The 24,034-nt window shown below is 34.0% G+C and overlaps 2 protein-coding genes across 3 annotated transcripts; both read right to left on the bottom strand.

Annotated features, from left to right (window-relative positions):
- Window positions 1-88: 88 nt before the first annotated feature.
- LOC101265781 (probable protein phosphatase 2C 58) lies at window positions 89-2,897 on the bottom strand. Its single transcript, XM_004231074.5, has 7 exons — window positions 2,766-2,897; window positions 2,372-2,410; window positions 2,157-2,198; window positions 1,355-1,702; window positions 949-1,228; window positions 428-582; window positions 89-316 (listed from the first exon to the last, which is right to left on the bottom strand). The coding sequence occupies exons 1-7, from the start codon at window positions 2,793-2,795 to the stop codon at window positions 176-178; spliced, it is 1,035 nt and encodes a 344-aa protein (XP_004231122.1). The 5' UTR covers window positions 2,796-2,897; the 3' UTR covers window positions 89-175.
- Window positions 2,898-3,106: 209 nt separating this feature from the next.
- Window positions 3,107-19,545, bottom strand: LOC101249679 (protein SEMI-ROLLED LEAF 2-like). Of its 2 annotated transcripts, XM_069286708.1 has the most exons (20): window positions 19,144-19,488; window positions 17,130-17,204; window positions 16,775-16,890; window positions 13,366-13,480; window positions 13,122-13,250; window positions 10,390-10,508; window positions 10,236-10,283; window positions 9,257-9,450; window positions 8,970-9,166; window positions 8,558-8,850; window positions 8,146-8,295; window positions 7,622-8,041; window positions 7,322-7,471; window positions 6,051-6,126; window positions 5,716-5,843; window positions 5,402-5,602; window positions 5,172-5,312; window positions 4,942-5,064; window positions 4,042-4,254; window positions 3,107-3,671 (listed from the first exon to the last, which is right to left on the bottom strand). In XM_069286708.1, the coding sequence occupies exons 6-20, from the start codon at window positions 10,462-10,464 to the stop codon at window positions 3,516-3,518; spliced, it is 2,565 nt and encodes an 854-aa protein (XP_069142809.1). In that variant the 5' UTR covers window positions 10,465-10,508; window positions 13,122-13,250; window positions 13,366-13,480; window positions 16,775-16,890; window positions 17,130-17,204; window positions 19,144-19,488; the 3' UTR covers window positions 3,107-3,515. The 2 variants fall into 2 exon arrangements, with proteins under 2 accessions (XP_069142809.1, XP_004229640.1); XM_004229592.4 differs by lacking the exon at window positions 10,390-10,508 and having other exon boundaries at window positions 19,144-19,545.
- Window positions 19,546-24,034: the final 4,489 nt, after the last annotated feature.

The following is a 24,034-nucleotide window of genomic DNA, read 5'->3' as shown; positions in this document are numbered from 1 at the left end:
CATTTCTTTTAATTTAATTTTAACAAAGGCAAAGGCAAAACATTTAAATAAAATAAATTCATTCTCAAATTACAAAAAATCAATAATCTAAATAACGATAAATACTTGAATTAATATATATTATCTACATTAAGACGACGACTTCTCAATATAATATATAATATATCTGAATGAACTATGAGTGAAACATGACCACAACGCAAGAAATATCATCGCGGCTCTTCTTTGCAAGTGCTTCATTGATCAACTCCTCTGCTACTTTCTTTCCATCTTCTATCCCTCTTATGCATTTTGCCACTTCCTCGTTCGACATCACCTAAATTATAAATGTATCAAAATACGATTCACGATCATAGTTTTTATTAGATTCATCATGATGTAGAATTACTACTATTATTTTTACAAGTTGTTGCTCTGTAAATTATACCTTCCACAAGCCATAACTTGCCAAGATTATGCAATTGGTGTCATTGTCTATCTTCTCAATCGTCACACTAGGTTCCACAGTGATATGGTCTTTCACTTTTGCGTCTCCAAATGCCCTTGTCATGGCTAGTTGCCCATCCACCCGCGGGACATTCCCTGCATTTTAAACATGTTTCCAAGTACAAATGAATATCATTATACACATAATGATCTTCTATACTTGCTAGCTGAGATAGAGAACCTTCTTTTTTAAATAACCACAGGGTCTGTCCATCTGGGCTAAGCTTAAGCGCACGTCGACTAATTTCACTGAGGAATTTCTCTATTCTGTGCTGACTTTTTATCTTCTAATCTATTCTTTAACCTACTCCATAAAGGAGCTTAGAACTGAACTCTATTTCCTCAGTTCATATAAATCAAAGTGGTATGTATCTCAAGTTTACGACTTTGACATCCATGACAGTTCCGCAATGAAGTGCAATTGACGCGACAATCATATTAGAAATGAGTGGAAGTGCATACCTGGCATCTTAATAACAAAACCTCCTTTGCTTTCGACTACCTCTTTTTCTTCCTTCTTTTGCGGTTCATGGTCAATTGTTATTTGTTTGACCTTCCCTTTTCGAATGAGTACTGCACGTGAATCGCCTACATTGGCCACAATCAGATATTTCTGATCAATCAACATAGCTGTTACCGCTGTTGAGCCACCTCGTGCACCGACTACATTCTCCAGAATGTAGTTATTTGTACTTTTATATGCCTTCTTAAAGGCAGTCACAGGCTTCCTCCAAAAATCAGGCTGTTCGGAATAAAGACGATTACAACTCCACTAGCTCGTTGAGTTACAGTAAAATCATTGAAACTAATTCAAGTATATACTTTCCAAAACATTTAGACAAGGTGGTGGTCACACAATTCAACATACCTCACTCAGTATATTTTCGAAAAGATGGCTTTGCAAATATTCTGCAACCTTACGTCCTGAATGACCGTCAAATATTGCATAGAGCCCAAGATCATGTCCATCCATTTTTCTGTTTTCCGCCACCAGATAATCTTCCATCCCATGTTTCATCTTGCCTTCAACTAAATGAAACCCGTGGCTGACACGTCTCTGCTGCTTCTTCTCTGCATCACTGACTTCTACATCTCCACCATCTTCATCTTCGTCTCCATCATCGTCATCATCATCATAGTCTTTGTTCTCTACATCATCCTTGTCACGTTTTTTGGTACTGTCAGTTTCTTTATCCGCACCATGCCCCTCTCTCTCCTGGAAAGAGAATCACAAAATTAGAAACTGAGTTATCAACATTACAATTGCTTACAAAAAAAGCACATTTCTTCATCAGGAAATACAAACAAAGCTAACAACCTAAAAACCAAAAAAGCAAGTGATATTTGAAGTCGGCGCAACCAAGGACATCGACGTACATGCCTTTATTTAGACTAACATTGTGGACTCAAAAAGGTCAGTTGATCACCAACTGGGAATATAGGGGTTAAATTTCACGTATGGTCACTGAATCTTACTCACCACGAAACTACATTTTCACACTTCCCCATCCTAACAAGTAAAGACGACCAATTACATTTTCATACTTCCCCATCCTAACAAGTAGAGACGAACAATTTTAACCATAAAATACCTTGATGTACACTAAGTGAAAAGCAAACAAACAACTGAAAGTAAAGAGAAATACAGAAAAGAACAACAAATTCCTAACCTTCAACAAAACGGAGGCTACATCATCCGGCGTTGACGTCCTCTGCAAATAAAAACAAAATAGTATTGAACGGCTAAACAAAAGATAGTACAACTACAACCTAGCTGATGCAAGATTTGATCTTTCACCTTTTAATAGTTCTATTAAAAAAAATAACACACCCATGATAATACAAACTGAAAATGAACTACAAAAGCAAAAGAAAAGTGATATACCTTTATTTTAACTATGCCTGAATCACCTGATTTTCCCCTCTGCAAAGAAGAGATGAATTCAAATCTGATAACTAACGCCTAACATCTCTATTCTAGAATATCGAATCCATAAAATTCAAATCTTAGCTAAGCACAAATATACATACAAGTGTGACACATATGTTCAGTTCTAATTGAACAACCCAATACACAACAAAATATCCATACTAGGCACTTTCAACTCTTCCAATGACCTCAAAAGTACATGACATACATAAACAAATCAACCACTTTAAATATCTCTTTTTAATTATAAAAATATTGAAAAATATTCAGAAATATTTACTCTTATTATTTGATGAATAAAACTTATTATTTTGGTAAATAAATACAATATTTGACATTAATCCCTTACCTTAGCTCTAACAAAATCAGAGCCTTCCATTTAATGAATCAAATCTTATTAATTTACACAAAGTGAAACAGAAGCATATATACATACACATATATAAACGGTGGATGTACACGTGGTGTTCTCTGAGAAACCGGTGGTTGCGCCCGCTTGCTGCGGTGTCTTGCCGCCGCTATTGTGATAAACCAACAAAACATTTATATTCGAAAAAATAATTTCTTTATCCCCACCAAAATATTAAAAACTTATTAAATAAGGAAATTAAAGAGAATAGGCTCAAATACTCTATATAAAAAAAAAAAAAAAAAAAAAGAGGAGGAAAGCTTTACCCAAAGAACTAAAAATAGGGAAGAAAAATTAGTGCTTTCATTTATGAATTATATATGATAGTCATAATAGAACATATGTACATTTTACATAGAATTGATATTTGCAAACCTAAGGTTAAAAAAAAAATAGAAGTTTCATAATCCTCTATCTCTATAATATCTTGTATTCTTTTGAAAAAGCTCTATACAAAATTCCTCATTTCGAATGTTCCGTCGACTTAGTAGCCACCTTCCCTCAGATTCAAATGGATAGGAAGAAGGATGTAAGAAAGATATCAGAATACGTTCATGTACGTCAATAAGAAGATCTCAAAATTGTTTACAATCAGAAAATTATTGGCAGCAGAATGATGCAAAATTTAGATAAAAAGGAGAGATTCTTCAAGCTTTTGCTACCCCTCTCAACCTCTTCAAAACTTCTTTTTTAACTTCCAGCTGCCTTCAAAAAGTTGTCATATGGACTTGAAGCAGGTAGTGCAAAGAAGTTGGATTCAGCTGCACATGGCATTGGAGGGATAGTAGTGATAAAGGGATTTGACAGATTGGACTCAGAGGGATGCTTCACATGTGAAGGTTCAACCTGCAACATACATGAGCTTCAGAGCTGAAAAACTAGGGAAATTAATGAATATGTACACTAACAAGGAAGACTGAACGTATTAAAGTCTAAGCAAATTCAGTGAAGCAACAACTGGTACTATAGAGAAGCGGCCATAAACTAGCACTACCACGTGAAGCTGCTTCTTAGATACTATTGCATGTAAGTTGCTTCTTAGTAGCCTTTCACAATGCCACTTTGAAGTCTACCAACCTAAAGAATATGGGTAAATGCTATTCCCTCCCTTGTGATGCTACATAATATAACGGGTTTAAAAACTACATCTTCCAGTCTTGTTATGGAAATGATGGATGTCAAAACTATAAGACAAACACAATTATTTTATACTTACTGGAGATATTATATTATCACAGTTGTTTGCAGGCTTCAGATTTGACAGGAAAAAGTCAAAAGAATTTTCTTGAGGCGCTTGGGCAATCATTAGATGTGACATTTTTTGCTGCTTTCCTGCTTGAAGGGCCTCACAATGGCCTGCCATGTCCTTGAAAGTCATATCAGAAGTTGAGACAGAGAGCCTTCCTCCTTGAATTGTTGTATCAGATACCTGCATAAGTTTCAGTAAATGATTATAGAATGTTAACCATGTGTAGGGGAAGAGACTTGCCTACATGATATTATCCCAAAGGTCAGAATTACTACTATTACGCAATGGAAAAATAACTTATAACCATGTCCATAGGGCTCCCACTCTGTTGAGCAACCACCCCTATTTCTTATGAACCCTCTCAATTATTTATAGGGGCGCAGAAAAAAAACTAAAAAAAGCTATCACGGTTTTCATTGAAATCATTGATGAAATTCAAAACTATATCTGAGAAAGAATTGGCAAAAACAACCTTTGCCATTCTAGTAATATCACCACCAGAATGGAATTTTGGCATTGGAATGACCATTAAAAATCTGTAATTCCCCATTCAAGAGGTCATGAAGCCTAAACTTTCAGGCCCCCTTTTTTTTCCACAAAACTGACCAGAAGAAAGCCCAAAACCCTTTTCTTTTTTGGTGGCTTATTATTTTATTCTGGTGAACCTTCACTTCCCCTGTACAACCTTCTTGAGAATGAATAAGGAGAAAAAAGGAGTCTATTTTTTCTTAATATAAAAGAACAAGAAGTTTCGGGACATCTTCCAGAGCTCTTAGTAAGAATTATGACAGACAAACTCTTCCTTATCTAATTCTGCAGTTACTCTGCGCATGACAAGAAGTAGAAGGTATGCAAGCAGAAACGTACCGAATCTAGGAACTGAGTGACAGTTATAAGGTCTGGAATTTGCAGAGTAAGATGTGAGTCGGATAAATTCTGATTCTCAGTAGTTAAACCATCCTCTAAGATGGGCATAGTCAAGTCCCCAACCTGATAATAGAAAACCAGGATATAAGAGAGAGATACAAAGACTTAGAAGCAGCTCCAAGGTAGTATATGAGAGAAAGATACAGAGACTTAGAAGCAGCTCCAACTACCTCGTCCGGACTATTGTCATCAACTGAACCGAATCCGTAGATCTTTCCTGATGTTTCTGAGACTAGCTGAGCTCCCAAAGGACAAACATCATCAGGAAGAAAATCTTTAAGCAACTGATCCTTTATAGCAGCAGTCTTATTCTGCACATAGGTCAAATATCAAAATGCATTCAATATTGACTGACTAAGTTATCATTGAATCACAAAATGAGAACATATACAATGTTTACTTTATAAGAATTCCTCAAGCTCTCGACTATTATTGAAGCAAAGTATTCTGTAGTTTGGTTACTAGATAGTTGTATTGCTGAAAGTGATTTCAAGGCATCCTCGTCGTCCTCTTTTGATCCATAAACTTTGACTGCATGCTCTGTTTTACCAGTTACAGCTTCTAGTTTACAGTCATCTACCAGCTGAAGAAAAGGATCAACCTGTTGAAGGCATTACACATCGAATTAGACTAGAGAACATCGTAGAAAAAGCATTGTTTACAATATCTACAAATGAGCACATTGAACAAAACATGACCGATGCAAGTCCTTACTGTTTTATCCGTTAATGCAGCTTTAGCACAAGCAACGACAGGGATGAAGCTGTACGCTTTAGATAGGAAAATAATCATGGATGTTGCCAACATAAAGAGTGACCTGCGGCGCGATGACGGTAGAGATCCTGCAAACACAATAAAGATGACAAAAGGCAATGTCGGTGTGTTACTAGGGAATAACTTATCACTGGTTTGATCAAATAATACAGCACCAATAAGCTGTATATCAGATCAAATGCAGGCAGTTGTAAAACAACTAATCGTGCTCTTTTATTAAGGATAAAGGAACATAAAGAACGTTCCAAATTCAGATTCAGACCACTGTGTTATACCTTTCCCTGCTATAGAAATGTTCCTCAAAGAAAATGCTAGCTGGAAACTTCGAATAAGAGCCTCATGGCTGGATTTCTGGAAGATGAGATACAAGCAAGTCATCAGCAATAGCCTAGTCAACTATTACAAATGTTACTAAGCAAATTCAAGAGTTTTTCTTTCTGATACATAGTCAGCATCTGGGGGAACAAGTAAAACTTAAGAAAATGAAAAAGAAAATGAAATTGACTGAAAACAAGAGAAATGTCCAATAACATATACCCTTATCTAATAGTACCCATATATTTTTATGTTGTTGGTTGCAACACCCTGCATGCACACCCCACAAGATTTTTGTAACAGAAGGTTCTGGACTAATGCAAATATTCTAAATGAATTTGTTTCAATCTGTAACATTTGAAGACTAGATCCAGCTGCTACTGAAAATTCCACAATCACATTAGTGTTAGTCCAGCTTTTCAAAAGAAGAAAGATAATTATAGGCTTTATTTGTCCACCTCAAATTATTTAATATTACACTTCCAATATCTTTGCTTTCCACCCCACCCACCCCTGGTCTTCGATTTTGAAATCCTATAATTTGTGTTTATTTTCTAGAAATCCATTCGTACTAATTTCATCATACCGGTCTTGTTTTTGCAATCTATCTCATCACACAAACGTCATATAACAACATTATCACAAAAAAGAAACATATCCTCAACAGTAAGAAAAATTAGCTCTGCACGATGGCCACCATATAAGAAGCAAAGAGGGCTCCAAACTTCGCTCTTAAAGTTTGAAATTCATTTATTCCCCAGAAGTTAGAAGCTTCTAGACACGACATCCTCAATTATCCCCACCCACGCGCACACACATCAACCACCAAAAAATGGTTTGGCAACAGAAGTTTCCACCAAATCTTCAGTCAGATACCTACTCAAAATGCTGGCCCTATTTATCTGTAATATACGTTAAATATTTGCCACTACACAATGTGGACTAATTTCTTACTCCTAAAAAGTTGTATATCTAGGCAACACTCAAGATCATAGATTCAATAGTATCTAGAGTAAAAAGTACAAACTAAGCACCTCTAGAAATCAGCATAAGGGGGTGAAAGAACTTGCACTCAGTAATACGAAGCATATAGATACATAAGCACCTCTACGCTCAAGTTCCACTAAGTTTAAAGAAAGAAATAGAAAAGATAAAGAAGCAAAATAAATGGAGGTTGGAAAATATATTAGTGATGCAGATTAATATTTACTAGCAAGAAAAACATCACCACCTTTGTTTGTGAAAATAACACCACCAAGCTGTAAGTATGAGCAATTGCTTCATAATTCTCTGGAGTATTTGTAGTGGAGATTGCCTGCACCCACAGTGAAGACAGCAAGAGGCTAATCTGTCGAATTTTCAGCTTGAGAAAAATTCCATCCTGAAATGAAATGAAATTTGGTAAGGGGCAGCCAAGAAAGCAAATCTGTTTTTTCAACCGAAGGTAAAATGTTGAATTGAAATGCACTATTTTTTTGTTATTGCTTTTAGAAAGACAACAATATTATATATCTTCAGCACAAACACATACCTGCTCCTCTTCTGTGTTACCATTCTCTTTTCCTTCATCAGTTCCAGGTAATGAATTCCTTTTCACAGTATAAGCTCGACTATAGCTTGATGTTAATCTTTTCAGCATGGATTGGTTTTTCACCAATGATTTAGCATTGAATGTTTTTTCCTTTCCAGCCATATTGTCTTGAGCGGGAGTTTGTTCTTTCTTCAATTTATCAAAAAGTGCAGCTGAAGAAGAAAACACTGAAACGGTTCTAGATAGGGTCCTCTGAATACCAGTAGCCTTTGTTGACCGTGATTGGACAGATTTAGGACGGGGGCAAACTGAAGATGGGACAAGTACAACAGAAAAGACACGATGTGCCACAAGCCTTGTTTCATGGTCTGGCGAGACCATAGCTAAAAGAATTTGATGGAATAATGCTTCAGGGAAAGCCTGAAAGGTATAGACGAAAAAATGAGAAAAAGGATGTTGACAATTAACCAGTTGAAAGCATCACCAAGAGAAAATAAAGATGACAAGAATAGAGTCCTCCTTGCCTTGTTTTTATATGAATGATTTGGTAAGGATGCAATAATCTGAGCAGTTCGATAAACTGCAGCCATTGTATTCCTCACCATAACTGTTACATTTGATATGCTTTCCAGCATCACTGCCATCACATCAAGAATAGGACCAGCATCTCCTACCTGTTTATCAGAGGGATCACAATTTACATCATTTACACTCAGCCACGTAAAAGTAGGCAGTATATTAAGCTTTCCTCTCTTCTTGTCAGGCGATGTTGTCTCATCTAGGATGATGCTTCTGAGGATCTCACGAAACAAAATTTCTCAAAACTGATAACCTCATTTAGAAAAAAGGTAAATATGGCATAGTGCATATTTTTGGTGACCTTGAAAAGTGGAAATTTTTAAAAAACTAGACTTATGGATAAAGCATGAAATTTACCTTCAGGGACAGTTGTACAAGGCATTCATCAACAGCTGTGTATAACTTTCTGTTCCATTGAATAACTTCTTCCCCAAGTTCTGAATCATCAAGGGAACAGAGTATGCTCTTGCGGAGGTGTCTCATCATATCACTAAACGCACCAACTATCGTCACAGACGACTGAGCCTTTGTTGCCTTAGCAAGGGAGCTGGCTACTTCAACAATTTCTATCTGCATATTTGGATTTTTAAGGACATTTTTATGATCAAGGTGCTTGATCAAAGTAGACAGCAAGAAATGTATGTTCTGCCCTGCAATCACGGAAAAGCACAGAGTGAGTCCAAGGCGTCAAGGTGACAAATATGCTGCTTAACCCCAAGATTCAAAAGATAAAAAGGGTAATCACTGAGATTAAAGAAAGATCAAATACCAGAGTTTTCCATAATATATTGCATGTCAAGCAAAACACCAAGGGCAACTCCATGTTCAGGCGACCAAAGATCAGCATTATCGAAATAACGGAACAAGGACTCCAGAACACGCCGTACAGTTGTAGCCTCCTTCGCTAACTTCGCCATGTTATGTAAGCACACCTTTGACCAAAACATGGGGTTTCTTGAATCTTCCCTGTTCATAAGAGAAATGTAATTGGAGGTGAGATGATCTACAGAAATAAAAATAATTAACAAATATATACACCATGGAAAGAGGAATTACGCAGTCACGTTAAGGCCTCTGTCTGTCACTATATTCCTCCAAGAAGTAGCCCTTGTCAATTCATTAGCGGATGACGGCATCTGGTTTCCACCGGAAGAAACTGGTTGGACTCCATTAGTCTGTTTATCTTGATCATTATTAAGATCCAGCTTCTCTTTAGGGCCTTCACAATTCTCCAATACTGCAGCCGTCACCTGGTAAGATAAATGACATTAAACCAAATAATCTTAATAACCAGACAGGACTTCCCAATACTTCCCAAAGAAAATGCAAGTGTTAGTATGCAACTGTTAGAATTTAAACAAGCATTAGTAATCCTGAATTAAGCAACTGTTATATGCACATTCTTTTTTACTCATAAATAGGCTTCTTGTTTCACTAGAAAAATAAGGCACATTGAAACAGATTGGCACTTAATTGGACAAAATACCACTAACCACTATGTAAATTCAAATGGAGCATTTAGAGATATTCTTATAAAATCATTTGAAAATTGAGGATCAATTTTTTATTTGCTATGAGTTAGGAGCACAATATGTACACTCCACCTTGGAGAAGATCATTAAGAATTTGTTAACATGAACAGAATCCCTAATTGTAATAGTTGTGTAATCTAGCAAGATTATCAGCCTGAAATTTCTTGTAAACACCATTTAATCTGCACTAACTTGAGAGAGTAATCAAAGAATTCACTCTCAGCATATTTTTCTCTCTTTTCTTCACATATAGTATAAGCAAATTAGATAAAATTGTGATGCATAAAATATAAGGCCTTTCATGACAATAAAATGTGAACCACTTTAAATGAATAGTAATAGACATGCAAGGTGGAATTTGAACTAGGTGCAACCAAAAATATCTGTGGAAGATGAAGAGATTTGGCCTAAATAACAAAATAGTTCTGAAATTGGGAAAAAGTACTAATTGTATCAACAACTGATTAACCAGAGAAGCATAAAAAAAGTTTGCAATAACTTACGCTATCGAATTCCGCTGGCATGTGACAAAATTCACCCATAAACCATATCTGTACATTAAAAGTTGACAAAAGAAACAGAATTGCTCAGACTATCCATTATAAATGAACTCAAACTTCACCAAAATAATCCAGAGATAAAGCTAAAGGAACTGACAAAGTAAGTGGAAAGACAAACATCAAAAGTCAATAATATCAAAATCCTCACACGGACCAACCAATGGAGCTGCATGTAGTTGTTGTTTCTTTCCGACTTCCAGAATCAGTAAACAGGACCTTCCATTTACAAGAAAATAAGGTTTGGAGAGAATAGCAAAAGACAAGATTCCTCCAGATCAAAAGAAACTGAAGATGGAAAGCAAATATTGCAATTTGGATGTTGATCAGTCAAGGTAACGTGATATTAAAGCAAAAGCCTTACATTATATAGTCTTTTTTACAGGATTTCTACGAATTGCACTGATATTAGAAGTCCTTCGTTATATTCTAGCCAAACATAAAACACCACTGCCAGCATAACACATTTTCTAGATTCTACCCATCTGGCCCACAGTGATTGATAGCAAAATGTCCAATACATTCAGACTGAAAAACAACTGCTTTAGCAAACATGCAAAATGGTATTCCCAACATGTTCATGGAAAAAAACTCGCATTACATGCCAAACAACCTTCCTACATGTTCCTAGAAAATGCATCATTAATCTACCATCACAAACAAACCATGTATGTTGCCTTATCTGCTAAAGCAACGCAGTCATCCAAATGAATAAGGCCTGAAGACAGAGGGGGCAGACAAATGGCACCACCAAGGGTTACAACTCAATCTGGGGGGAGTACTTCCACCCTTTGTCTCTTTCCCCCTCTGCTCCCAGAGAGCTCCTACACCCTTTCTAGGGTATGAGAGTCCACTCCTAGACAACGAGCTATTATTGTAGAATTCTTTGCCGAAATGGAGGAAAGAAAAAGCTTCACTGCCATTGACACTATTCAGTTTTAAACATTTACCGGATAATGTAATTTTCTCCACATTTCATATCTCAAGCTCCAAGAGTCCTAGGCCTCTTCTCAGTTCTTTGTTGCAGGAGCAGCTTTTTAGTTCTTCACATTGCTGTGCAGTGACAACCTTACTCAGTTTCCAGATTCCTATACCTCCTTGACCAAAAGCTATTTTCTTTTGGATCTTTTTTGTTTACTGTAACTTGTTCAAATGGTTGATCAATAAGTAATATTTGTAGTCCATAGAATTAGCTATTATTAGTTGATAGTTGTGAAGAATTAATTAATGGAGGAACTACATATATTAGTTGAATTTATTTTGGGTTAAAACAGTTTTCTGTATTATTATTAGATTATCTATCAAGTGAGATGCAGATGCAAGTTTTTTCTTCTAACCAGCCAAATGATTCCAAGATCATCAATCCATTTGACACCAAGTCCTTCAAACTCTATTCCATAAGTTTTTCCATACCAACTCTTCTATTACAATAACAGAGATGTTGAATTGGTTAGGCTGACGACGACCCAATCCCTTTTTTGCGGAAAATGTTTTCCTAGAAAAAAGATTTTTTGACAACCAAACACTCGAAGTGACTTATCCAGAAAATATTTTCCATTATCCCAAACACACAATTTAAGTTTAGTTTTAGTAATTTTAAATCTTAGTTACAAATTAGTTCAATTTCAAAAATCACTCTCTTTACTTAGATTTGAACTAGGGAACTTCAAAGTTTCAGCATGCTTGTGAGATTACACTCCTCATTATTTCCAATAGCTACATCATTCTTACATGCTTCGAAATTTAGGGATTCATTTACTGTGAAAACCACATCACTAATCAGAGAAACCACACATTAAAGTGAAACTCACCATGAAAGAACTCATAAGCAACTTCCTTATCAAAGCACATATTTATAATCAGCAAAGGAAGCAGTAGATGAGCAATTCACAGCGAAGTGCTAAGCACAAACTTCATTATAGTTAGAAGCAATGAATTCTCCAAAAGTATGTAGTTTCACATATTATAAACACATGACGTAAACGGTCAGAGGGTGATGTATACGTAGACCTTAACCCACCTTGTGGAGACAGAGAGATTGTTCCGATAGACCCTTTGCTCAAATATAGCATATCAAAGAAAAGAAAATCTGAAAAAAAACCTTCAAAGTGTTGCGTTACAATTTTTGACACAGAGTAGCCAGTTCTAAAATTCAATGGTGCAGGTGCAGGAACTAATTCAAAGACTTCTCTACAAATCCCTAAAAGGCAATTTTCTTCAAGTTAGACATATCTCTGCAGTTCTCATATTGAATGATGAATATGTGCTTCAATAAGACACCACTTAGAAATTGGGGCACAATTATACAATGAATGTGTGGAATGATGAAAAATCTTTAGTCTTCAAAGATCTAAGCCACAATTATACAATGAATGCGTGGAATGATGAAAAAGCTATAGTCTTGAAAGATCTAAGCCATTGTCCTAGCACATGCTAATGTAGAAACAAAAGACTAGGCTGCTATACAACTTTACTAGAATATCTGTTTGTAAAGTTGTTGGAACATCCAACTAAATGGATGATGTCTCTGACAAAATATCCAGTCGCCATTCATGACTGTACCTCCACAAACTCAAGCTAATCAAACAAAGTTTACACCTCAGAAAGAGCATCAGGAAAAAAGGTCCAATTCCATTAATATAGTCAAATGGAATTGTATTGTATCTTTTACTTTTTGTAAACAGCTATGTCTAGAAGATACTTAACAGGCTATAGATCTGTAGGGAGTCTGTAATTAACTTTTGGTGGTGGTCTTCATATTCTTAATGCTGAAGAATACAAACTTACCAATGTCAAAAAAGAAAATAACAAGAAGTTTATCTGGTAGTTTACCATGGCGGACAGAGCTTGAAGACCAGCACAGCGCATTTTAATCACCCTTTCGTCCTCACCCATCTCTTGAGCAAGAAGACAGATTTTAGGAATCAGGCCTTCAAAGTTAAACATATATGTAGAGTCCCTCTGCATAATGCACAGTCAAATTCAAAAATAAGCTTTAATTGTTAAGGAGAACTTGTGTTATCTTAAAGATAACTATCACCAATATAGGGTAAAGCCAAAGAAAGAAGCTATTAACCTGGTTAATTATGAAGTCAAAAAGAGCTTGGCATCCAACTGTGCGCATTTCATCATGCCTCATCTGATCCAGCAAAATGTGTATTATACTGAGAAAGCTGCCTGCAAACAGTGGCCTGCAGTGCATTTGTACTAGTTCAGGTCTACAGGACTCATTGTACGAAAAACAGTAAGAAAATCAACAAACTCCATGGTTCAGAAACAAATCAATGATCTCCAGTTGGTTAAAAACTGAAGGAAAACAAGTGATAGAAACATTTATATCATGGAACCGTGCATATCTCTGGAAAGGGGTAAACTTTTGAAATTTTGTACACGATGATCCTCATTTCCCTGACTTCTATAAATATCCTAAGTAGAAGAAGAATCAGTGCTTCTTTTCCCACACTAGTAGATGAGGGGAAAATTATTATTTTTTCATTTGAGCCTCGTTACACTCACTTAACCTCAGTAAGTCAAAAGCTTCCACTTCATAATATTCTCCCAAGAGTTCATGCCATCCATCAGCTTTGTGCCCAATGTTTTTTTCCTTTAATACCCATATAATGGCTTCCATGGGTAGGAGACTTGGTATGTTGAAGAATCTAGAGAGTAAACTATGGCACCTAAAATAAGCGCTTTGCCTCAGTTTGATTTTTAGTATATTGGAGCTGAGCTTGCAGTAGCCAAATCATCATGTGACACCTCTATGCAGAAAAACTGCCAAGCATGCAAGTAAGCCATGTTGAGACATGCTTGTGATTTCAAGATATATTCTGTTGTCTCATAATATGACATGACTTACGAGTACTTAAAAAAAGTAAAATATTTGAGCTCAAGGGTATGGATTTGACCTAGTGGTCAATGAAGTGGGTTGAGAACCATGAGGTTTCTCAGCGGAGGCAAAATCCAGGAAAAATTTTCCCATCTCTCCAAGCCTTTTTGGACAGAGTTATTTGGTTATTTGGTACCTGTGTTAGTGGGAGGTAGCAGGTACTCTATGAAATTAATTAAGGAGCATGCAAATTTGCCCGAACACCGTCATCATTCAAAATAAGGTAAGATATTTAACAAAGCGCATTCAGAGTGAGATAATTGGTTTGACTTCTATATCCAAGGTAGAAACTATAGATTTGTTCAATTAAAATTGAAGAAATATGTGAATGTGAAACAAGTGGGGCTAGATGTGAGGTGATAGCTAACTCATAACTTTTTAGGATGGACAAAAGTGGAAAAGCGAAACACCATGGGCCTTCTAGTAAACTGTGCATGTGTGTATAGGTGTTTGAGTTCATGATATGGATGCTTGTAACATAGTTGAGGCATTTCCAAATGCGTTGTTTGCTCATGGGATTGGGGCTTCAAAAAGGACTTGGAGGAGTTTGGAGGGCAAAAGAAGTTTCAACTAGTTTGAAACTCAGAACTTGGATCTGGGAATCAATCAAGAGAAGAACCAAATTGTTTTGTGCATCATGGTTGCAAATCTGGAGAGAAAGCACAACAGTTCAATTGGGTGCCAAACAATTTTCCTTTGTGCTATGCAGTAGCATGTCTGGAGAGAAAGCGCAAAAACAACAGTTGAATTGGGCTTCAGAAAATTTCCTTTGTAAAATATGACTGCACAAATGGTGTTTCAACCACATGCCCACAGCCAAACCTCGATTAGCTCACTACAGAAACTACTTGAAGTGCAACAGCACAAGAAGTGCTCTTCTGGCAAATGAAGGTCACAGAACATGAAGATTTGCTAATTTAGGACTACATGCTCAAGGAAATGGAGGTTCTTCTCCCTGAAGATTGGCAACTTAAGGGTCGCTTGGAGAAGGACATTTCCACTAGGTAATCGTAAAAGCCCTCCATTTTTGAGTTATGAGTTGTGAGTCGTGACAGTCATGGATGTAGGATGATGGCTAAATCTATAACTCCATTTTTCAATTTTTTTGTCTTACTCTTTTAAGTCTGTTTCGCAAGGAATGCCTCGTCCCCTTTTTGGCAACTCTTAGTTCTAACTTTTAACATGGCATGTTTAAGACCCCAAGATTAAAGGGCATTTTGGTACGTTCTATATATTTTTAGTTTAAGACCACAAAATTCAAAGATTATGTGTCAATTCAAAGTAAGACAAACAAATTGAAACGGAAGGAGTACTATTTAGGAAGACAGAAGTGGATCTCCATTCATCTTTCAATCTATAAAGTTAAACATGAAAAGAAGAATATAAAGCAATTGGAGTTAGACGGTAGAACCTATATCGTATTGACATATTAAACTTATATGTAGTGACTTATCCAGCTATTTAATGTTATATTAAGGAGTGGAAACATGCGAAACAAGCAGACAAGCAGAACCTTGGTCCTGGTATGTAAAACAGAGGATACATTCGGATTTGTTTCAAACTATCATTGAATTAAATTTATGATTCATATGATGAAACTTTTTGAGAGAGTGACAACCATGGACATTCAGAACACTATAAAGGTGACAGATCTCCAATCGTCTTTTTAGAACATTCAAACGAGACCACAAAGGGGAGGCTTGGTCTCTCCATTCATCACCTTCGACTTTTCTGAAGCTTTGTAAGTTGGAAACAGTATTAAAAGGCATTTAACCTATCTTAAAGAGGCATATTTGAGCCCCTGATCTCTTTTTTATAGTATCCCAGGGCCCAAGCCTTCACCTTTCAGAGTTTAATCTCAGATCATAGATGTACTTAGTAGTATGGCTTGTTACACCAGAAAAATAATTAAGTTTAAGAGATTAAGAGAGATTCTTTTTCCAACAAAGACTAGGAGAGCTAATAGTAGAAAAACATGAACTGTTGTTAGTCTTCAACTAGATTATTTTAATTAGTTAGATTCTAAATTAGGCGTATGTTGATTAGATTATATGTTTTCATTATCTGTCAGGTTGTTTATTTTTATCCTTGATTTTACCTTTATCCCTTACTTACAGATGAAGTTTTCATTATTTCAGGAACGGATGTTATTCGGGGTTACTTACTACATAAATAGAACCTTGGCATTTTATTTTTAACATACTTACTTCGAAACTTCTTTATCCTCTTTTTTCTCCCTTCTTTTGCTACATCACAAATACTAAATGCAAAATCTGTCCTTCACTACTCCGATATAATTATTACCATGACAATCAACAAAACATCAAATTCATTGTAAATGGCCTAACACTAACTTTGTCTTTTCTGATACCAAAGAAGTAAAAAAAAAAGTAACTAGTAAACTCGTTAAACATTAGAGCATGGGATGAGAAGAAACTACTTTTCTGATGTATGTCTATAGCGGCTCAGAACCTTGTATAACTCACATCATGTCTTTAGACAATGTAAAAGAACGATTAGCATATATATTCACAATATTATCCTTTTCATGATCAGAAACCTTCTTCCATCAATGTAAAAAGAGCAAGGAACTTACATTTGTTGCTTACAGGATGTAAGCAACTTCCTGTAGATACACATGACTACCTTTACAGACCCGAGATTCTCATTTCTTAATTCCCGGTAGCACCTTTGCTCAAGAACAGTTGTAATCTGGCCATAGATTGAAGTTAATCAGCTTTTCCCAAACTTGAAATAGGGCAAAATATACAATGGTATAGCATAGAGGCCTATCAAAATCTCAACAATTTTTGGGAATCCATATATAGCATGGTTGTAAGAATACTACTTAAATACTTTTAAGGAGAAAGCCAAGCAAGAAATGAATCATAAATTTAAAATAAAAAATAAGTCCATCTTATCAAGTTTGTTCAGTATCTCAGTAATACAACCTTGGGTATCCGAAGTGGATTTTTTGAAGCATATTCACACAATTTGTTGATCATTCGTTCATTAGGCTCTCCATCCTGTCAAAAATAAAAGATAGGTTAGTTCTGGAAGAAACTTACTCCTTCCAAAACAATAAAAAATCAACCTCCAATGCTTCCAGTGAGTAAAGAAAGCATAGGAAACTTTAAGGAGGTTATTATCCTACCTCAAGTTATTCAAGAAGCTCAAATGCAAATATCAAGGATACATCACTGCTACCATGATGTTCTATAATCTAAAAGATTCATACTCCAGACCGAACAACATCAAAACCTAGCTGTGCAGCTATGCTAAAGTCTCTTCATCTCTACAAACCGATCTGGGGCCAAGTTTTGTCATTCACATCAATTTAATCTAATTCCAACTAAGCCAGAACTACAACTGTTAGACGGCGTTATTACTCAAAACTCATGTTGGGGACTAATGAGTAATGAACTTTCACATCTTTTACTATGTAATAGCCACCATACTTTGCTTGAATATATAAAAGTGGAGCAAATACTGGATAATGAGTAAGCACAAATGCCATACAGAATTTATTTGATTTTCAGAATTTATCAATGACTGCATAATCAAATGTGTTATTAATCAATATGGATGTGGTGAGATGATTGAGGCTCACCTATATATATAAGGTATTTTTTTTTTTCATGTATATATATAGATTTTGAATCCTCCTAACTTTGGCTCAGTGGTTTAAGTGAGGCCACTACCAATTCAGGTGTAAGAATACTCTCAAAATACACATTTAAGATTGCATTAATTGTTTCATCCTCTTTCTACATCAAGAATCTGTGGATGGATATATTGCACACAGTATCTATATATAGAGCTTGTATCCAGAGTACTCAGAGTATCACGATATAAAAGTGCATAGCTATCTATAAATTTCAGGAGTTCTTGCAATCCCATATATGCAACCTCAAAGAAAGAAAAACCCAAATATTTACAGGTAAAACCATTTGACTTTTCACTTTGATTAATGCTTAATCTCATTCTACAATGCTAGCGGAGAATTTGTTAAACTTCCCTGATAAGAATATTCCAGATCTTAGTAATAACTAGAAAATTAACTCATTATCAGAAATAAAAATTAGAAAATAAGGATCTAACACATGCTGAAACGAGATTGTTAACTCCGTAGAAAATAACATAGGAACTATCAAATGAAGCCTTTAATCATCTAAAACTACCAGAAAGGCTGAACATCTCAAATCAATAGACTATACAACGACGTCTAGTCACCTAACATAAAAATCATCAAAAAAACAACCTACAGGATGTCATTGGAGTATAATTCCACATACATTGAGGAAATTATAAGTTTCTCAAACATAGCAGCTGACACCGAAGCTATGCACTTCCAATCGCTGGACAACTACCTTTATGATTCTTATATAAGGTTCAACTGCATGTACAAACTCAGAACACAAAATTCTACAGCATCTCATCAGACAAAGCGCAACACCCACCCACCCAGGAGCTGTTTTGCGGGGGGGTGGAGGGAGTAATCAGTCCAACCTCTTGATCATATTGCAATCCACAGGATTCTCATACAATTTTCCACTATATTCTCTAATTTTTTATTTTCATACACGCGGTAAATTAAATGAATCATAGGTCTAACTCAATCTGAAATATACCCAATGTTTCCTCATCTCCTCCACCAATGTAGGACATTAACACCCCTTCACGCCCATAACATAACACGGGGGTCCAACATTGGGTAAACCAATCAAATGAATGGATCAAGCTCGGAGGATTGCCCAAGCAGTCCACCTATCTCATTAACCACCTATGTGAGACTTCTGTCGTTCTTTTAACGCTTATTACTCGTAAATAAATGAATCTTAGACCTAACCCAATCAAAACAGCAATACAATACCATATAAGGATGCAACATATGTTTCCTAATTCCTAAAAACGAAGGGAAATCAAAAACACCCAAATAAATGAAACAAAAAAAAAAAAACTAACCGGAGATCGAGGAAAGCTATCAGAAATGAGCTTCTTATAACGTTTAACAGGTTGACGGGACCTTGTCCGCATTGCCGGACAACAAACACATAGCTGATCACATGCCGGCATTATTTGATGAGAAATACCCATTTTCAAAAAAAAAAAAAATCCCCAAAATCAAAGAAAACAGGAGGTGGGTTTTCCCACCAAAAAACCAGAGAAGAAGAAGAAAATTGAGAAATTGAATGCCAGAGGAAAGAGGGAGATCGGAGAATTCTCACAGATCTCCAACTTCCTCAAACGGCAATACGAATGGGAGAGAAAATGGGTATTTTTCTTTTATGGACTCTCCCAACGTTTTGCATGGGATTCACGTTCCTTCTCTACTTTTATTACTCACATAACCACCACAACACCACACAAAATAAATAATTAACATATATTTTGAATAATATACTCCATACAATAACAATAATAGAATTTTTTTAAAAAAAAAAACAAAGAAAAAATTATTGGCATTCACAACGTTCATTATTTTACAATAGAATTTGATCTAAACTCATGTCTCGATTTTTCTAATCTGAATTGACGCCGTGTAGGAGTTAGGAACCATTCGAAAAAGAAAAAAAAAAGAAATGAAAGACTTTTCTGACTTGAAGTTTGAGAGAATCATTCTCATTTTTCCACAATCAAGGTCCATAGAGGGTTACCGTCTGATAACTGGTTAGAAATTAGGGATGTATTAATAATTTAGAAATAAATAGTACATGAGTGTATCTGTGTATTAATATTGTTCATGTTTTTGTTATTTCATCTTCTATTCTAGCTAAAATAAGACAATGATTCCCTCGTAATATAATTAAATGTGAAGATTTCTAATTATTTACCAAACGTTATTGTAATTTTTAACATAAATTACTTATTTCCTATCTACTTACCAGACGACATATAAATTATAAGAAAATTATTAATTAATGGAGAAGAAACTTGAGTACCACATGTTTTGGTGGTAATCATACAAGTAATCTAATCATTGTATCGTAGTAGGTGGTGTACTATTAACCTATTTTATGCTTTATTATATTGTGATCATGAGTTGTTGCCTTTTCTTAATATGTTATTATTGAATTAGAATTGTTAAAGACTTTTTTGTGTACTTGTTATATAGTGGTGAGCTTTAATATGTGGTTACAAATTTCAAGTAATTATTTTACTCTTGGATGTGAATATATTTTGACCCTTCTATGATTGTTGAGTAATGACCTATTTAATATTATGCCTGTTAATGAATTTTAAGTTGAATCTTTTAAGCACGATTACAAATAGTACATATATAAAATGTTCGATTTATTTAACTTGATAAAATAGAGAAAGATTATACCATAAAATGAAGGATACGTGATTGGATTGATATGATTCAGTTTTTTCATATATCAAATTATTTGTGTTTGATTTTTAAATTTAAAAATCAAATCAAATTAATGAAAATCGGGTTGTTAACCTCATATCGTATTTATACAAATATTTGTACTACAAATATTTCTCTAGTCCTATTAAAATACAACATTTTAAGGTGTTTCATAAGAAAATAATTGTACAATTATTTTTTTTATAAACAATACAACGAAGGGGAAATGAAAAGTTAGGCATAGAAACAAAAATAGACTTGATTATCGTAGGCTAACCAACCTAAAATGTAAAAGATCTGTAACGAAGTAAAATTTTATTTCATATTTTTTAAAATACTTATTGACAAAATATTCACAAATAAAACACTATTAAAATATACATAATAAATATATTTAACATTCATATTCTACAGGTTGGCCTCTAAGGTTTGCCGATTGGGCCTACGAGACTAGCAGGCCAAATGAGGTTGGCTAAAAAGTTACATTCCTAAATGTGGAACTCTTCATAGCTATAGTTTGATAATTACGATTCATAGATATATGTCATATGAAGGAGAGAGGCGAGAGACTGGGAGAGAGAGGAGAGAGGCAGGAGAGAGGGGGAAGAGAGTGGGAGAAAGGTGAATTGTATATGTATATTGGTTATATAATTGTATATCATACATATATATTTGTATATATGACAAGAGAGATTGGGAGAAGGAAGAGAGAGGCGAGCGAGAGAGGGCAAAGAGTGGGAAATAGGTGAATTGTATATGTATATAATTGTATATTATATATATGCATATGGCAATCGAGATTGGGAGGGGGAGGAGAGAGGCTAGCGAGATTGGGAGAGGGAGGAGAGAGAACAGAGAATGAGAGAGAGGTGAATTGTATATGTATATAGGTTAAATAATTATATATTATACATATGTATTTGTATATCTGGCGAATTATACTTATACATACGTGACTAATTATACAAACTCGAAGTCAGCCCACATATGTAAAATGTTAGTCGCGAGTTTTAATTATAATAAACGATATCTATGACAAGTAGTTAAATAGTATAAGTTTGCTTAACCGCGTAATTTTTTCTTCCTAAATTAGTCGAAAAAAATTAGGTCCAACCCCCTTAATTCAAGGATTGATTTGGGCCGACTTAACGGGCCAAACCCTTTTAACAACTCTACTATAACAACGCAAGATGAAGTTTTGCAACTAACCCAAAAATGATCAAACAGTCTTGGTGAACACAATACTGATTAAATTTCTCTGTTTGATTTTAAGTTAAGTGATATAAAGTAAATTTAAATCAAAACTGAAAACTCTCATATTTTCCATTTTGTTTAAAAGATAAATAAACAGAACTAAAAAATTTCATACGGCTTAATTCTTGCTCTATTCTTTATGAGATTCGACTCCAACCTAATTCATTTCTACATTTAACAACGATGACTTTATATTTCTCAATTAAGGTGTATATTCGATTTTGTACACTACTGTCATAAAAATTTGATTTAGGCTTCTTATAACTAATTATTAATTTAAATACATATGTGATCTAATTTACCCATGCAACACGACACAATTAGTTAGAAATTTGAGAATTAATTGAGACATAATAAAAAAAATTATATTTTATTATTTTATTTATTGGACGAAGTATTTGACTCGTGTGATAGAAATTAAATCGACTAATAATGTTAAAAAAAAATTATAAACCTAAATATGACCTAAATATAATTGATACAAAGTAGTCAGAAAAATCTGCCACTACTTTAAGGAATAAAAAATATAATTTTTTCCTTAATTAATACATTAACAATCGCTAAAACCACTTTTATGGAAGGAAAACATATTTTTTATCTGTTAATTAATTCATTAAAAAGGTTGTAATTACTTTTAAGATATAAAGAATTAAGTCATTGGTAAATTTATTTATTTATTGAGAGATTTTTGTAATACATTCAAGTAAAACTTGAGTGATTTAGGATACATCATATTTTAGGCTCCTTGAATTTTCACAAATGTATAAGATTAATAAAATTAAGTTTTATGTTTATACGATTTTATTGTAAAATCTTGAAGAATCACGTAAATTTTCAGAGTTCAAAGTTTGGCTACAATAAACTTTTAGAGTTAAAAATTTGACTATAACACTATCTATAAAAATATTTTGCTGATTAAAGTGTATTCCTCACGATTCAATACACTTTTCTACTATTGAATAAAGTGTCAGAGATCAATTAATATTTATCTTCTATAAAATACAACAAATACAAAATGAGAAAAAGAATTTAATTTAATATTTTTCACTGCCTTCTAGTGCTTTTCTAAAATCAAAGAAAATAAATATGAATATTAATGTCATTCGCCTTTTATATTATTGTAAAATTAGAGAAAATATGTAAAACACATCTTGAATTTGTCAATCGAACATATTTTAGCACTTTTAGTTTATGCATGTTTATTTTCCTCCTTATTCTTATTTAAAGTGAAATTAATACAACTCAAAAGTTAATGTGAAAAATAATAAATAAATTATAACAGTAAAAAAATGCGTATGAAGAAAATCAAATAAATTTTCATATGAGATTTCAAATCAAACAAAAACTTATGGTTAAATAAATTTTTTTGAAAACTATTTTCAAGGACTATAGGCGTTTTCTCGAGATTTTTTCTCTTATTAATTTTTTAATTATTTTTCTTTTCTGAATTTTTTTCAATACTATAAAAATAATCATGGATTATATTAACATATTGAAAACTTCAACGGGCTAAATTTGATTTTCGCCTTACATTATAAACAAACTCATGTATTAGATTTTCAAAATCAAAGTTTTATCATCAAATAAGTTTTTAAAATATATCCCAAGGACTATTAATGCATTTTCCCTCGAAATTTCTTATTTTTTCCCATTTATATTTATATAAAAAAAATCATTTAACATTTTAAAAATTTCAATGGCCAAAGTTGAATTTTGCTTAACCTTTAATTTTTTTTTAATCTAACATTTTAAAATCATATAAAAATTTTATGGTCAAATAAATTTTAAAATATATTCCCGAAAATCATAGGCTTTTCCCTCGAGGTTTCTTCACTTATTTTCTTTTTGACACTTTTTAAAAAGTTTTTCACTATTATACAAATAAGCATCAGTTCAATTAATATTTTAATAATTTTAGTGGGTCAAAATTACTTAAAAATAATTTTACGTATCAAAATTTCAAATTATACAGAATTTTATGATCATATACTTCTTCAAAATCTATCTCCAAGAATCATAGGCGTTTTTATCAATATTTTCTCTTTCACTTTTATTGTTTGAGTTTTTTTCACTATTATTCAAATAATTATGAATTTAATAGACATTTTCAATACTTTGATGGACGAAGTTTAGTCCTTGCCTCATTCTATAAACAAACTTATGTATTAAATTTTAAAAATTAGATAAAAATTTACCGTCAAATAAAATTGAAAATCTATCCCTGAATATCGTAGGCGTTTTCTTTAT

This window comes from Solanum lycopersicum, chromosome 1, assembly GCF_036512215.1.
Source record: "Solanum lycopersicum chromosome 1, SLM_r2.1".
Classification (NCBI taxonomy): Eukaryota; Viridiplantae; Streptophyta; class Magnoliopsida; order Solanales; family Solanaceae; genus Solanum; species Solanum lycopersicum.
Note: the sequence above shows the minus strand (reverse complement) of the source record. Positions and strands in the feature narration are given on the sequence as shown.